Below are 15,400 nucleotides of genomic sequence, written 5' to 3'. Positions count from 1 at the left end.
TAGATAGATAGATAGATAGATAGATAGATAGATAGATAGATAGATAGATAGATAGATAGATAGATAGATAGATAGATAGATAGACGAATGGACAGACAGATGGACGGATGGACAAATGGGTGGACAAAATGGATAGATAATAGTTAGATGAATGGATGGACAGACGGACTGACGCATGGATGGAAGGATCAATGGACAAAATGGATAGACAATATATGGATGGATGGATGGATGGAAAGACGGACTGATGCATGGATGGATGGATGGATGGACAGAGGGACGGATGGACAAGATAGATGGATGGATGGATGGATAGATGGATGGATGGAATGATGGACGGACGGACGAACGGATGGAAAAAATAGATGGGCGATAGATAGATGGACGATAGATAGATGGATAGACGGATGGGTGGACAAAATGGATGGAAGATAGACAGACAGACAGGCGGAAGGATGGACGCACGGATGGACGAAAAATAGATGGATGGATGGATGGACAGAAGGACAGACGGATAGATGGACAAAATGGATGGATGATAGATGTATGGATGGATGTATGGATGGATGGATGCATAGACTGTCCGATTGCAGCTGTGCTGTAAAACTAAAGGACAATTGTAATTGTAAATTTACAGTGCGCTTGTAAATTTTGCCAGTAATATTGTAAAAACGGCCTGTAATACTGTAAAATTTACAGGCGCACTATAAATTTGTATTTACAATTGTGCTGTAAAACTAAATATATTCTGAATATATTCAGTTGACACCATCATGTGATGGAATACTAAAACTAAAGAGTTTAGTTTAATTAATTAGTGTTTAATTTAAAGAGTTATTAGTACTTTATTGCAGCCCAGATCAATGTTGTGTCACATGATGTGACAAGTAGTCAAGTAATAAGTGGGATAATGTACATCCAGCCAGTTGTTTTTCTCAGTTTAAAGCCCTTCAGTTTTATACAACAGCTGCTGAAAAAAATTTATCCTGCTTTATTACATTATATATTATAACAGCTAGCTGGATGAATTATTCTTTGGTAAATTGAGCTTTTCCAGTGAATTGTGAAAACTGCAGTGTCTGAACCATTAGTCTGACTACATAGACATATATTTAAGGTGTACGTGTTAAAATTAGCAGCATCTGTTTAAAAACGTAGGCAGCTGTATAATTACATTACAATTGTATTTTATAACGCATATTTATGCAGTGTAATTATTTCAAATGAGACATGGAAAACAGTAATCTGCTGTCTAAGACTCAATTTTAGAGCAAATACTAAAATAACAGTGAATGTGTTTTTGCCATAATGCATTGCAACAGCTATGGATGGATGGAAGTGATAAATTGACAAAATGATGGATGGATGAATGTATTGATGGATGCGTGGATGGATGAACACACAGGATGGATGGATGAATGGACAAAGTGATAAATTGACAAAATGATGGATGGATGAATGAACAGATAGATGAATGGATTGATGAACAGACAGGATAGATAATGGATGGATGGACAATATGATAAATTGACAAAATGATGAATGGATGAATGAATGAGTGGATGAATAGATAGATAAATGGATAGATGAACAGACAGGAGAGATGATGGTTGGATGGATGGATGGATGGATGGATGGACGGATGGATGGATGGACAAAGTGATAAATTGACCCGATGGATGAATGGATGAATAGATAGATGAATGGATGGATGAACAGACAGGAGAGATGATGGTTGGACGGATGGATGGATGGATGGACAAAGTGATAAATTGACCAGATGGATGAATGAAGGAATAGATAAATGAATGGATGGATGAACAGACAGGATAGATGATGGATGGATGGACAAAGGGATAAATTGACAAAATGATGAATGGATGAATGAATGAGTGGATGAATAGATAGATAAATGGATAGATGAACAGACAGGAGAGATGATGGTTGGATGGGTGGACAAAGTGATACATTGACCAGATGGATGGATGGATAGATGAATAAATAGATGTATGGATGAATGGATAGACGGGATGAATGATTGGTGTATCGATAGATGGATGGACAAAATGTTTGATGGATGGATAAATAGATAAAAAGATGGAATGGATGGATGAATATACAGATGGACTGACAAAATGGATTGATTGATGGATGGATGGATGGATGGACAAACTGATAAATTGACAAGATAGATGAATGGATTGATAGATGGATGGATGGATAGATGAATGAATAGATGGATGGATGAATGGATGAACATAGAGATGGATCGATGGACGGACAAGATAGATAGATAGATAGATAGATAGATAGATAGATAGATAGATAGATAGATAGATAGATAGATAGATAGATAGATAGATAGATAGATAGATAGATAGATAGATAGATAGTTAATATCACAACATCACAAACACCTCATGAACTAAAGTTTGTGTGTATGTGTGTGTGTGTGTGTGTGTGTGTGTGTGTGTGTGTGTGTGTGTGTGTGTTTCTTTGGTTTAACAGGTCACAGGACTCTGTACATTGGTGTTCATGTTCCTCTGGGCAGAAGAACCCGCCGCCGCCATCGGCATCACGGACACCGACACAGAAAGCGGAGCAGAGAAAGAGACTCCGGAGTCGAGGATGGACGAGAATCACCTTCATACAGTAAATAACCAACATAATCAAATAATGCATTCCTGTCTGAATAATAATTTAATCTTGTTAATGTTAAGTCAGTCTAAACTTGCATCCCAAATGGCACACTATGCACTTACATTTAGACACGCACTGCAGTGTATGAGTTCAGTGTTGTCCCAAATGGAGCACTAATATTATTTTTAGTAAACGGAAATTCAAACCATTTGGTAACGTTTAACGCTAGCCGAATTAGTGAAGTGATCAAACTACCAAATAGTGCCTGTCATGAGTACAAACCATAGACTGTAAAATATATGGACGTAGCATCCGTGACGTCACCCATAGGTTTCTGAACACTGCAAAAGAATCTACAAGTAGGCGTGGCCAACTGTCACCATTTTGTTCGTGCGTCATCGCACCCACAGCGGGATACCAAACAATGGCAAAGAGGCGGAGAGTGAGCGGAGCTACAGACGCCTGCTGGCACTTTGCTTAGACCTGGTAGACAGACTTTACTTTGGGAGAAACGCTTGATAGTTTATTACCTGCGACTCGTTTGTGTTCTGACCACATGTGCTTGGCTGTACACTATATCAATAAAGTGTTTAGACTTTTAAAAACACTGTTGTAACACATTGAGCCACTAAGCATTGTTCTTATGACGTTATATGACGAGATAATTGTAAGAAATAAGTCCAAAAGGCAGCTGACTGTGTAAAGCCACATAAAACAAAACAAAAATACGATGAATATGCCGAGATCAGTGGCTAATCTGCCGGATTCAGCTGAGGTGAAGTGACGACGACCAGCGAGACCTAGCTGTCACTCAAGTGGCCACGCCCTTAATTATGCAAACTTAATATAACCTAAAATAAAGGAAATGGATGAGTTATAAAAAAATTCACCCCCCTCACAGTTGTCATGAAGGGTAATAATAGCTATATGACCCAAAATCATTCTTTGTACCAGGCTCTAAACACCTTTTTTTCTGCTGTAAAGTTGGCCATTCTAACAGTGGGCTCAATTGTAATTTGCTCTATTATGGAGCCAGGACTAGCGGAATTTTGGTGAATTGCAGTTTCAGTTACTTCCGTATTGGCTTCCCGAGGGAGAGCAGGAGGTTGCCGCTTGGTTCAAACACATTCAGCATCAGGAGGCGGCATAATCACTTATATAGGAGAGAATTAGACATTAAAATTGGGGATTTAATTACTTGACTCGATACTACTTAAAATCTCTACAAAAAAACGCATAGATAATATAAATTAAACTCTTTTAGATCTCAAATTCGTAGTGAAATAAATATTTAGCTAAGTAATTCAGTAATTTGTGAATTGATTTATATGGAACTGTTGAATATATTTACAGTATACTCAGGAGATGTGTAGCTTTTGACCTATTACTTTTCTGTGTTGCTCCAGGACTGATTTCACATATTTGTTTATGAAATATTAAAATGTTTAGTCCTGTGCAATTTTTTTAACATTACTCAAGCATCTATAACTTTTTTAATTTTGAGCATTATACACTCTAGATGATAGATAATAACGGCCAAAGTGTCTTCTTTCCAAAGATACTTAAACTGTGAATGTAGACCAAATTATTCACCAACTGTAAATGTTTTAGTTTGGGATGGTCAAGTGCCTCTGATGGTGAAGGAAAGAAGTACACCGATATAGTCTCAGAAAACTTTCTATAAAAATCTCATTTTGCATGCTATCTTCATCAAATTTGAAATATAAACTCACTTGACACTTGGCTTTCAAGTCATATTTTTTTCTAGGACATTACATTAATGTTTACTGTGTTTCTATATGGAAAGACAAATATTGAACACAATACATTTTTTTCTCATAACTTCATAATGTATAACTTTTTTATAATTTTTAACATTTAAATTCACCTTTTAATGCAGTAAAGCTTAGAGTGTCTTCTTTCCAATGATACCCAGTTTGTGTTTGTGGCTTACTGGAGTCAGGAACTGTTACTATTTAAAGTTACATAGGTGTAAATCCCCAAAAGACATAAGTGTACATATAAGTATTCGTAATTAAATGACCTAATAATAAACAGTAATGGCTTACTTTAATTTTTCTGTGGATAAGTAATTTAATTTCTTTGACTATTACTTTGTTTGCTGTCTAATTATCATTATGTGGCATTGCATTATAGGGGAATTACCAACCTACGTCACACGGGTTCAACCGCACATACCGGTTGCGAAAAAAGACCGGTTGCAATAGCAAACATGTGGTGTTGTGCGGTAGGATGCCAAAATCAAAAGTCCAAAAATAGAAAACTTAAGTTTTATCGTACACCACACTGCTTTTAATGCCAACTGCAGATGCCTAACAGCCATCATAAGAGCTGAATGGAGTGAGGACCTAATTAAAAATGCTGGACTCACGCTATGCTGAATCATACACATTACTCGTTTTTGATTGCAGCAATGATTTCACAAAACAGTTAAATATGGTGAATTAAACTGCAGACACTGAGCGCTCAGAATGAAATGTACACAGGTAAGTTCAAATACCCTGCCATACAGGTGCAGTTCGCTGTTAGAATGCTGTTGTTTTGCTTGTTGATGATTAGCCAGGCTTTGTACAGCTCCGTCTTCTTTCCTTGTCTTTGTCTAGGCAGAACCTCGGTTTTTAGCACTATAAAGTGTTGAATCTGTAATCCTGGAGCATTATTTCTTGCACATGACCACACAGAACAACATTGTAGGCACCAAAGACTTGTAGGCCTTTAACTTCTCTCTTGTAAAATCACTTGGTGTTTCAATGAGATAGTTATATATTTCGGACTGGATGCTTGGCCATTTCACCTTATTCAATATTCATTGGGAGGGTGCTATCGCAAATGGACCTGTCAGATGAACACCGCTCACTTTAACGTAAATTTTGCAATGAAGAAAAACTGTTTTAAGTTGATTTAAATGAAAACAAAGAAGAGGTCTGTCTAATGGGCAGATGCAAATCATGCCATAGTCTCGGACACCCCTGGTCTAGGACCTAGACCCTGGAGGGCCAGATTTCCTGCAGATTACAGCTCCAACTTGCCTCAACAACCTGTAATGATGTTTCTAGAGAGCCTAGTAAGAGCTTAATTAGCTTGCAGGACACCGGCCCTCTAGGACAGAGTTTGGACGCCCCTGGTCCTGGACCTATCACAATGAAAGCACAGTCCCTTCTAAGCTCATGGTTAATTTTTGGCACAATAAGGAGCTGCTGACCCGAGAGAACGAGTGGGCTTAAAGGGATTTATCAGCTCAGAAATATAAGGTGGGGAAGTTAACAGGGGTTTCAGTTAACAGGCAAATTTGCACCATTTGCAAATGAGCAACCGCTGACCCACTACTCACACACAGTGCATTACAGTAATCTAACAGAGTGGTCATAAAAGCATGGATTACTGTCTCAAACTGTTTTTTTTTGGTATATATTGCTTTATTTTTGATAGTTGTCTTAATTAGAATAAGCTAGATTTAACTACCACTCTAATATGATTGTCAAATTTGAAATCTGAGTCAAGATTAACCCCTAAATTGGCTAACGAATCCAAATTGACCAGAGGGATTCTAACGGTACCTTCAAAAACCATTACTTCTGTTTTGTTTTCATTCATAGATTTTCTTTTTGGCTTAGTCCCTTAATTAATCTGGGGTTGCCACAGTGGAACGAACCGCCAACTTATCCAGCATATGTTTTACACAGCGGATGCCCTTCCAGCTGCAACCCATCACTAGGAAACATCCATACACTCTCATTCACACACATACATTATGGACAAGTTAGCCTACCCAATTCACCTATACCGCATGTCTTTGGACTTGTGGGGGAAACCAGAACATGTGAACACTGGGAAAACATGCAAACTCCACACAGAAATGTCAACTGACCCAGCCGAGGCTCGAACCAGCGACCTTCTTACTGTGAGGTGATCGTGCTACTCACTGCGCCACCGTGATGCCCATTTTTTTGTTTTTATTAAATTTTGACCAGTTTAACAACTAAATTTGACTATTATTTGACTATTCTTTACATTTTGATGTGTTTTAATAGTAATGTGTGCATTTATTTTCTTATTAATTTTGAAATCTTCTCCTTATTTTATTTATTTAATTATTTATTAACAATTTAACATTTATTTTTGACATTTTTAATGCTTTTTTCCTCCAAACTTTTCCACAACCCCCCAATACAAGCACTGTTTGTGGCCCTCTGTCCGTCTCTGAACCCCAGTTTGTGAACCACTGTTCTACAAAACAAGCCAAAAATACTGAGGAAGCAATTCATTTTGTGTAGTGATCTTTTTTGTCTTTCTGCCTCCCTTTTTTCCTCCCGGTCTGCTTTCATCATCCTCTCTCTGTCGGCGTGTCCTGTTTTCTTCTGTCTTTGATGTTTTCTCTGTGGTTTGTTCGCTCTGATCTCGACAGGCTCATATTTGAGTGTTGCTCTTATAGCAGCTCACAATGACTCTGATTTCTAAAAAGAGCAGCAGAGCTTTATGATTGTCCACGTTACTAATGTTAAACAGCACAGTTTTAAGTCTAATAATGTTTGACTGTTTTAGCCTGATGACCTTTTGACGTTCTCAGGTGTTTATGTGAGGAATAATTGATGACGTGTCGTTGAATTATTAGGTGGTGATGAGGCCGCAATTTAACCCTTGTGTACTGTTCAGATTGACTCCCCTTTCATTATGTTAGTGGCTGTTTTTGCCCCATTGACTTCCATTATAACCACATTATTTGATTGCGAAGGCATGGCAGCATATAATCATATATTCTTGATTGTTGGTGGTTTTTCCTGTTGGGAAGAACTACAAGAAGATAAAATGTGTAATTTTTACTGTTGATCATCCATCACTGTCCATCAGCCAATCATAATCTACTATTCGAAAGCCCCATAGTATATGTTTCTAATTGTATTATTGCTGTTGCAGACACTCCGTCTCAGAGGGTTCAGTTTCTGCTGGGCACTGAGGATGATGACGAAGAGCACATCCCGCATGACCTCTTCACTGAGCTGGATGAGATCTGTCTGCGTGAAGGAGAGGATGCAGAGTGGAGAGAAACCGCCAGGTACTGAAACTGAACACTCTGCATTCACTAATTCTGTATACATTTATAGGTTCAGTGACAAATAAACATGTCTGAGAAGATGAACAATATTTGAAAAAGTCTTGTATCTATCTATCCATCCATCCAATCATCTATCTGTATATCCATCTGTATATATATATATATATATATATATATATATATATATATATATATATACACACACACACAGCTGAAGTCAGAATTATTAGCCCCCCTTTGATTTTTTAAAATTTTTTAATTAATATTTCCCAAATGATGTTTAACAGGGCAAGGATATTTTCACAGTATGTCTGATAATATTTTTTCTTCTGGAGAAAGTCTTATTTGTTTTATTTCGGCTAGAATAAAAAGCAGTTTTTAATATTTTAAAAAACATTTTAAGGTCAAAATTATTAGCCCCTTTAAGCTATATATTTTTTCGATAGTCTACAGAACAATTATTATACAGTAACTTGCCTAATTACCCTAACCTGCCTAGTTAACCTAATTAACCTAGTTAAGCCTTTAAATGTCACTTTAAACTGTATAGAAGTGTCTTAAAAAATATCTAGTCTAATATTATTTACTGTCATCATGGCAAAGATAAAATAAATCAGTTATTAGAGATGAGTTATTAAAACTGTTATGTTAAAAAAGAATTGGGGAAAAAAATAAACAGGGGGGCTAATAATTCAGGGGGTTTAATAATTCTGACTTTCAAGAAGTTCATTCATTTGTTAATTTTCCTTCGGCTTTGTAATGTATTCATCAGAGGTCGCCACAGCGAAATATTCATTCATTCATATCTTTATCCAATAATGTGATTTTTTTGGGCATATAACACTACTCATTCATTTGTTTGTTCATTTGTTCATTAATTTGTTCACTTGTTCATTCATTCATTCATTCATTCATTCATTCATTCATTCATTCATTCATGTGAATTATTTGGGCATATAACACTACTCATTCATTTGTTTGTTCATTTGTTCATTAATTTGTTCACTTGTTCATTCATTCATTCATTCATTCATTCATTCATTCATGTGAATTATTTGGGCATATAACACTACTCATTCATTTGTTTGTTCATTTGTTCATTAATTTGTTCACTTGTTCATTCATTCATTCATTCATTCATTCATGTGAATTATTTGGGCATATAACACTACTCATTCATTTGTTTGTTCATTTGTTCAATAATTTGTTCATTCATTCATTCATTCATTCATTCATTCATTCATTCATTCATTAATGTGAATTATTTGGGCATATAACACCACTCATTCATTTGTTTGTTCATTTGTTCACTTGTTCATTCCTTCATTCATTCATTCATTTATTCATTAATGTGAATTTTTTGACATATTACTCTACTTATTTGTTTTTTGTTTGTTTGTTGGTTCATTCATTAATGCTTCCATTTCTTTATTTATGCAATAATATGAGTTATTTGGACACATTACAATACTTGTCCATTAGTTAGTTCGTTCATTCATTCATTCATTCATTCATTCATTCATTCATTCATTCATTTATTCATTCAGAATGATCTGCCTACTATTTCAGCATATGTTTTACGATGTCCCTCCAGCTGAAACCCAGTACTGAGAAACACCCAAACACTCTCACATTCCCACACACTATTACATAAGGGCCAACTTATCCTATTCAAGTTCATCCAAGTCACCTAGAGCACAGGTGTTTGGACCGTCACCTCACAACAAGAAGGTCACTGGTTTGAGTCCGTTTCTGTTTGCATGTTCTCTCCGTGTTGGTGTGGGTTTCCTCTGGGTGCTCCGGTTTCCCCCACAGTCCAAACACATGTGCTATAGGTCAATTGAATGAACTAAACTGGCTGTAGTGTGTGTGAATGAGCGTGTATGGGTGTTTCTCAGTACTGGGTTGCAGCTGGAAGGGTATCCGCTGTGTAAAATACATGCTGGAAAAGTTGGAGGTTCATTCCGCTGAGGTGACCTCTGAAATAGAGACTAAACTGAAGGAAAATAAATGAATGAATGAGTTAAGAATAAAAGAAAATGCATATAAGAAAATAAATATGCAATAACACTTGCAGCCAGGTAATGTATGCATAAAATATACAAATATAAACTATATGAAGCTGTTGAATAAATCCAGAGGAATCCAAATAAACCCATTTGTCATTTATGTCATGCTTTTGAAAATCTTGACAGAGTTATTCAATGTTTGCAGGTGAATAAATAATAACCCTTTTTATTTAGTACACTTTTGCAGTGCTCTTCTAGGTAACCCAACTAAATAAGTCAATATGATTATGTTGCTCTTTCATCTGAATAGTTAATATTTTTTTTAAATATAGGGCACTGCAGTTTACATGCTGTCTGCTTCATGAAGAAAAAAAAAATCTGTGTAATACCCCATGCTGAGTGCACTTAGATGTGATGCCATATGACAATGTAGAAAGCATCATCATTATAAGTGCTTTATTTAGCCTTTCTGTTTTATTACTCACACACATTACACAACAATGGTTCTTTATATAACCTGAGTTCGCTTGGACTAATGCCGCTCAGCAGATTTAATGCATTAAAAATCACTCTCAGAACATACCAGAGCAGCCAAGAATCAATCTCTGAAAAACACTGAGCGTCAACACGAAAATATTGATCGAGCCTAATTACTTGTGAAATCATAAAAAACAGTATTAAGATGTTTGTAATGTACATATTAATAATATTCCAACTCTTTATGCTGTGTTAAGGAAATGTGTGTATAATTTTATGTGTTGATTGAATCTCTCAAGAAATTCAATTCTAAAGGTTTTAAGTGATCCCATAAGTATTACCACTCTTAGTATTGGAGTAAACAGTGTTGTATTATGTATATTAATGATCATAAATATATGATCATGTATATATATATATATATATATATATATATATATATATATATATATATATATATATATATGTTGGAGTGGCCTTTGAGATTTGTAACTTTATATATTTTTATAATTTTATAATATTTTTATATGTCCAAACATAAACATTACACCAAGTGGATTAAATTTCTGCTGTGTTTTGTGCAGGTGGCTGAAGTTTGAAGAGGACGTGGAGGATGGAGGCGAGCGCTGGAGTAAACCATATGTGGCCACTCTCTCTCTGCACAGTCTGTTTGAGCTGCGGAGCTGCATTATCAATGGTACTGTCATGCTGGACATGAGAGCCGGATCACTGGAGGAGATCGCAGGTACAGCTTTAAAAAAAGTCCTTATTTTGCTTCTTTCATGTCTTTCCTTGTGAGTTTTGTGTAATGTACGAATGAACAATGAACGAACAAACGAGTAGTGTAATATGTCCAAATGATTCCTATTAATGCACAAATTAAAGAACAAACAAACGAATGAAATGAAACAAACAATAGTATAATATGTCAGAATAATTAACATTAGTGTATAATAGCATAACTAAATGAATGAATGAATGAATGAATAAAGAACAAAACAATGAGCTAAATATGTCCAAATAATTTACATCAATGCGTAAATACATGAATGAATGAATGAATGAATGAATGAATGAATGAATGAATGAATGAATGAATGAATGAATGAAGAACGAACAAACTAAGGAACAAACAATGGACCAAAAATTTCCAAATAATTTACATGAATGAATGATTGAATGAATGAATAAATGAATGAATGAACAAACGAACAAACGAAAAACAAGAAGTCTAATATGTCCAATTAATCCACAAAGCCGAATATGTATAATTTAAAGAAAACATGTTATAAAATATTGCCAAAATGCAATTTAAAAGTGCCTCATTTTCTTTATGCCCCCCTCTATACCGTCTTGTTATTCTCACTTGATAGTTTGGTGAACTGTGACCTGAATATACTTTAGTGAGAGTCACCCTTTTATTCTTTCTTGAGCTCATAAAATGTTTGCCATCTTCAGTCAAATGAGCTTCCCTTGTCAAATTATCACATTGTAATAGGCTGTGTATGTGCGAGCCGCTGAGGAACACTTTAAACTGAGCTTTACACTTTAATCTCTGTGGGATTTGTGTAAGACAGCTCAAGTCATATGCACAGATGCAGTCTTTAAATGCTCAGGTAATCAGTGAAACAGAGTTCTGCTGTTCAATATTTCATGATTTGAGCTTGATAAAGTGTTAAATATTCAGTAAGGAGTGCAGAGACACTGAAAAACCAATAGCAGAGACCTTGCATATAAAGAATTGTATTTTTAAAAGGTTATTTTTAAGTCAATTTCAGTTTACAACCTTTTGGTAATTGTGTTATTGGTTATTTAGCTTGGTGCAAATATGTAAACATTCTTGATTTTGCTTGGTTATAAAATTAAAGGTGCTGCAACAAGCACAAAACTGTAATTAATCGTTTAAATTTTATATTAAATATTGATTATCTTGGGCGATGCAGTGGCGCAGTAGGTAGTGCTGTCGCCTTACAGCAAGAAGGTTGCTGGTTCGAGCCTCGGCTGGGTCAGTTGGCGTTTCTGTGTGGAGTTTGCATGTTTTCCCTGTGTTCGCATGGGTTTCCTCCGGGTGCTCTGGTTTCCCTCACAGTCCAAAGACATGCGGTACAGGTGAATTGGGTAGGCTAAATTGTCCGTAGTGTATCAGTGTGTGAATGTTTCCCAGAGATGGGTTGCAGCTGGAAGGGCATCTGCTGCGTAAAACATATTCTGGATAAGTTGGCGGTTCATTCCGCTGTGGCGACCCCGGATTAATAAAGGCACTAAGCCAAAAAGAAAATGAATAAATGTATTGATTATCTTCACTGTCATTGATTTATTATACACTACCTAACAGTAGTCTTGTCGTCAATCCCAGTTGTATGAGCAACACATAATAACTTGACTTCTGATCATTTGGAAAAGTGGCAGAAGGTGGATTTTACTGATAAATCATCTGTTGAACTGCATCCCAATCATCACAAATACTGCAGAAGACCTATTGGAACCCACATGGACCCAAGATTCTCATAGAAATCAGTCTAGTCTGGTGAAGGAAAAATCATGGTTTGGGGTTACATTTAGTATGGGGGCGTGCGAGAGATCTGCAGAGTGGACGGCAACATCAACAGCCTGAGGTATCAAGACATTTGTGCTGCCCATTACATTACAAAGCACAGGAGAAGGCAAATTCTTCAGCAGGATAGCGCTCCTTCTCATACTTCAGCCTCCACATCAAAGCTCCTGAAAGCAAAGAAGGTCAAGGTGCTCGAGGATTGGCCAGCCCAGTCACCAGACATAAACATTATTGAGCATGTCTGGAGTGAGATGGAGGAGGCATTGAAGATGAATCCAGAGAATCTTGATGAACTCTGGGAGTCCTGCAAGAACGCTTTCTTTGCCATTCCAGATGACTTTATTAATCAGTGATTTGAGTCATTGCAGAGATGTATGGATGCAGTCCTCCAAGCTCATGATGGAGTCAGACACAATATTCATTCTGTTTCCACTGCAGCATGACTTTATATTCTATACTGGACATTATTTCTGTTAAGTGACAAGACTTTAGCTAAGTCAGACCTTACTGCCCTAATGAAATCATTAAAAATCAAGGCATGATCATATTTTATTTTGGTAAAATAAGTGTAATCTAGAGGCCTTTGCCTTTCATAGAAGCCACTTCTGATACCAAATGATCAACTAGAAGTCGAGTTATTATTTGGTGCTCCTAAATCTTGGATAGGCGACAAGACTTTTGTCATATATATGTGTGTGTGTGTGTGTGTGTGTGTGTGTGTGTGTGTGTGTATAAATATTTATTGATTTATTTATTTTTTTTACAGAGAGATTAAAATGGAGTTACATATGTGAGGTATATGCATGTAAAAATAAAGTAACTTATTCTTGTGTACTGGTATAAAAAAGCGAAGAAATGTTCACATTTATAAATGATTGTGGTTTGAAGGATAGTGGCTTTAAAAAGAGTATTTTTGGAAATGCACTGTGATTCTTAAATAGAGCCTTTCAATATTTCATTCATAACGATAATGACTTCATTTATACTTAATAAGGACTATTAATAGGTTTTCCTTTTATAAGCACAGAAAAAAGTGAAATGGGACACATCCTAAAATATAGACAAAATCGACTTGGTAAATGTGTCTATATTGAAGAATATTTTGATAATATCCTGGGAAATTATCCTATTTTTGATATATTTATTTATTTCACTGATTTCAGAGGTCAAGAAAAAATGTAGGCCATCAGACACGTTTTCTGACCATGTGAATCATTGTTTGATGGCCTGCGTTTTATTTCTAACCAGTAACTTTTTTTCCATCCTATTTATATTGTTTTGAAGTTCTGTGAACATAGTGAACATAAAAAGAAAATACATATAATGACAACACAGGAAGTACATAATAATAATAATAATAATAATAATGTAATGGCAAGTTAGCCTTTAAATTAAAGAGTAATTGACAAAGATTAATCATGATTAATTGCATCTGAAATAAATGTTTGTTTTGGTATAACATATATGTGTGTATTCTTTGTATAATTATTAATTCCATACATTTCTATAGTGCTTTTCTGGACATAGCGCTTTACACATTTGTGGGGTGAGTCTCCTCATCCACTACCAGTGTGCAGCATCCACCTGGATGATGTGACGGCAGCCATATTGAGCCAGACCGCACACCACACACCAGCTGATTGGTGGAGAGGAGACAGAGTGCTGAAGCCAGTTATGACATGGGGATGATTAGGCCATGATGGACAGAGGCCAGTGGGCAAATTTGGCCAGGATGCCAAAACCCCTACTCTTTTTCGAAGGACATTCTGGAATTTTTAATGACCACAGAGAGTCAGGACCTCGTTTTATTGTCTCATCCAAGACGGCGCTCACTGAACAGAATAGAGTCCCCATCAATATACTGGGGCAACACAGACCACAGGTTGAGCGCTCTCTGCTGGCCTCACTAACACCACTTTTGGCTATATTATATTATATTATATTATATTATATTACATTACATTACATTACATTACATTACATTACATTACATTATATTATATTATATTATATTATATTATATTACATTATATTATATTACATTACATTACATTATATTACATTATATTATATTATTTTATATTATGTTATGTTATGTTATGTTATGTTATGTTATGTTATGTTATGTTATGTTATGTTATGTTATGTTGTGTTGTGTTGTGTTGTGTTATATTATATTCACACATGCATACATATATTTGAGAAAATGTTTATTTATATTTAGATATAAAATATAAATTTACATGATACAAATTCTATATAAATGCAAACATCCATGTAACAAAATAGTTTTGACCGGTTTGTTTTTATGTGTGTGTATTACTGTACATATACACTAGTCGGCCACTTTATTAGGTACACCAGTCTAACTGCTCAACGCAAATTTCTAATCAGCCAATCACAGGGCAGCAACTCAAAGCTTTTAGGCATGTTGACATGGTCAAGACATTCTTCAGCAGTTCAAACCGAGCATCAGAATGGGGAAGAAAGGGGATTTATGTGACTTTGAATGTGGTATGGTTGTCCAGTGAGCAGCAGTTCTGTGTGCGCAAATGCCTTGTTGATGTCAGAGGTCAGAGGAGAATGGCCAGACTAGTTTCAGCTGATAGAAAGGCAAAAGTAACTCAAATAAGCACTGGTTACAAC

At 35.9% G+C, this 15,400-nt stretch overlaps 1 protein-coding gene across 2 annotated transcripts in view; it reads left to right on the top strand.

The window, feature by feature from the left end:
• Positions 1-15,400, top strand: part of slc4a10b (solute carrier family 4 member 10b) — a 164,788-nt gene that overhangs the window by 63,051 nt on the left and 86,337 nt on the right. For both annotated transcript variants that reach the window (XM_056465939.1, XM_056465938.1), the window contains exons 4-6: positions 2,509-2,652; positions 7,576-7,714; positions 10,785-10,945. In XM_056465939.1, coding sequence (XP_056321914.1) covers positions 2,509-2,652; positions 7,576-7,714; positions 10,785-10,945 — 444 coding nt within the window. The remainder of the gene's footprint in view (positions 1-2,508; positions 2,653-7,575; positions 7,715-10,784; positions 10,946-15,400) is intronic.

Source organism: Danio aesculapii, chromosome 9 (genome assembly GCF_903798145.1).
Source record: "Danio aesculapii chromosome 9, fDanAes4.1, whole genome shotgun sequence".
In the NCBI taxonomy this organism is placed as follows: domain Eukaryota; kingdom Metazoa; phylum Chordata; class Actinopteri; order Cypriniformes; family Danionidae; genus Danio; species Danio aesculapii.
The sequence above is the reverse complement of the archived record's forward strand: the minus strand, read 5'-3'. Positions and strand labels throughout refer to the sequence as shown.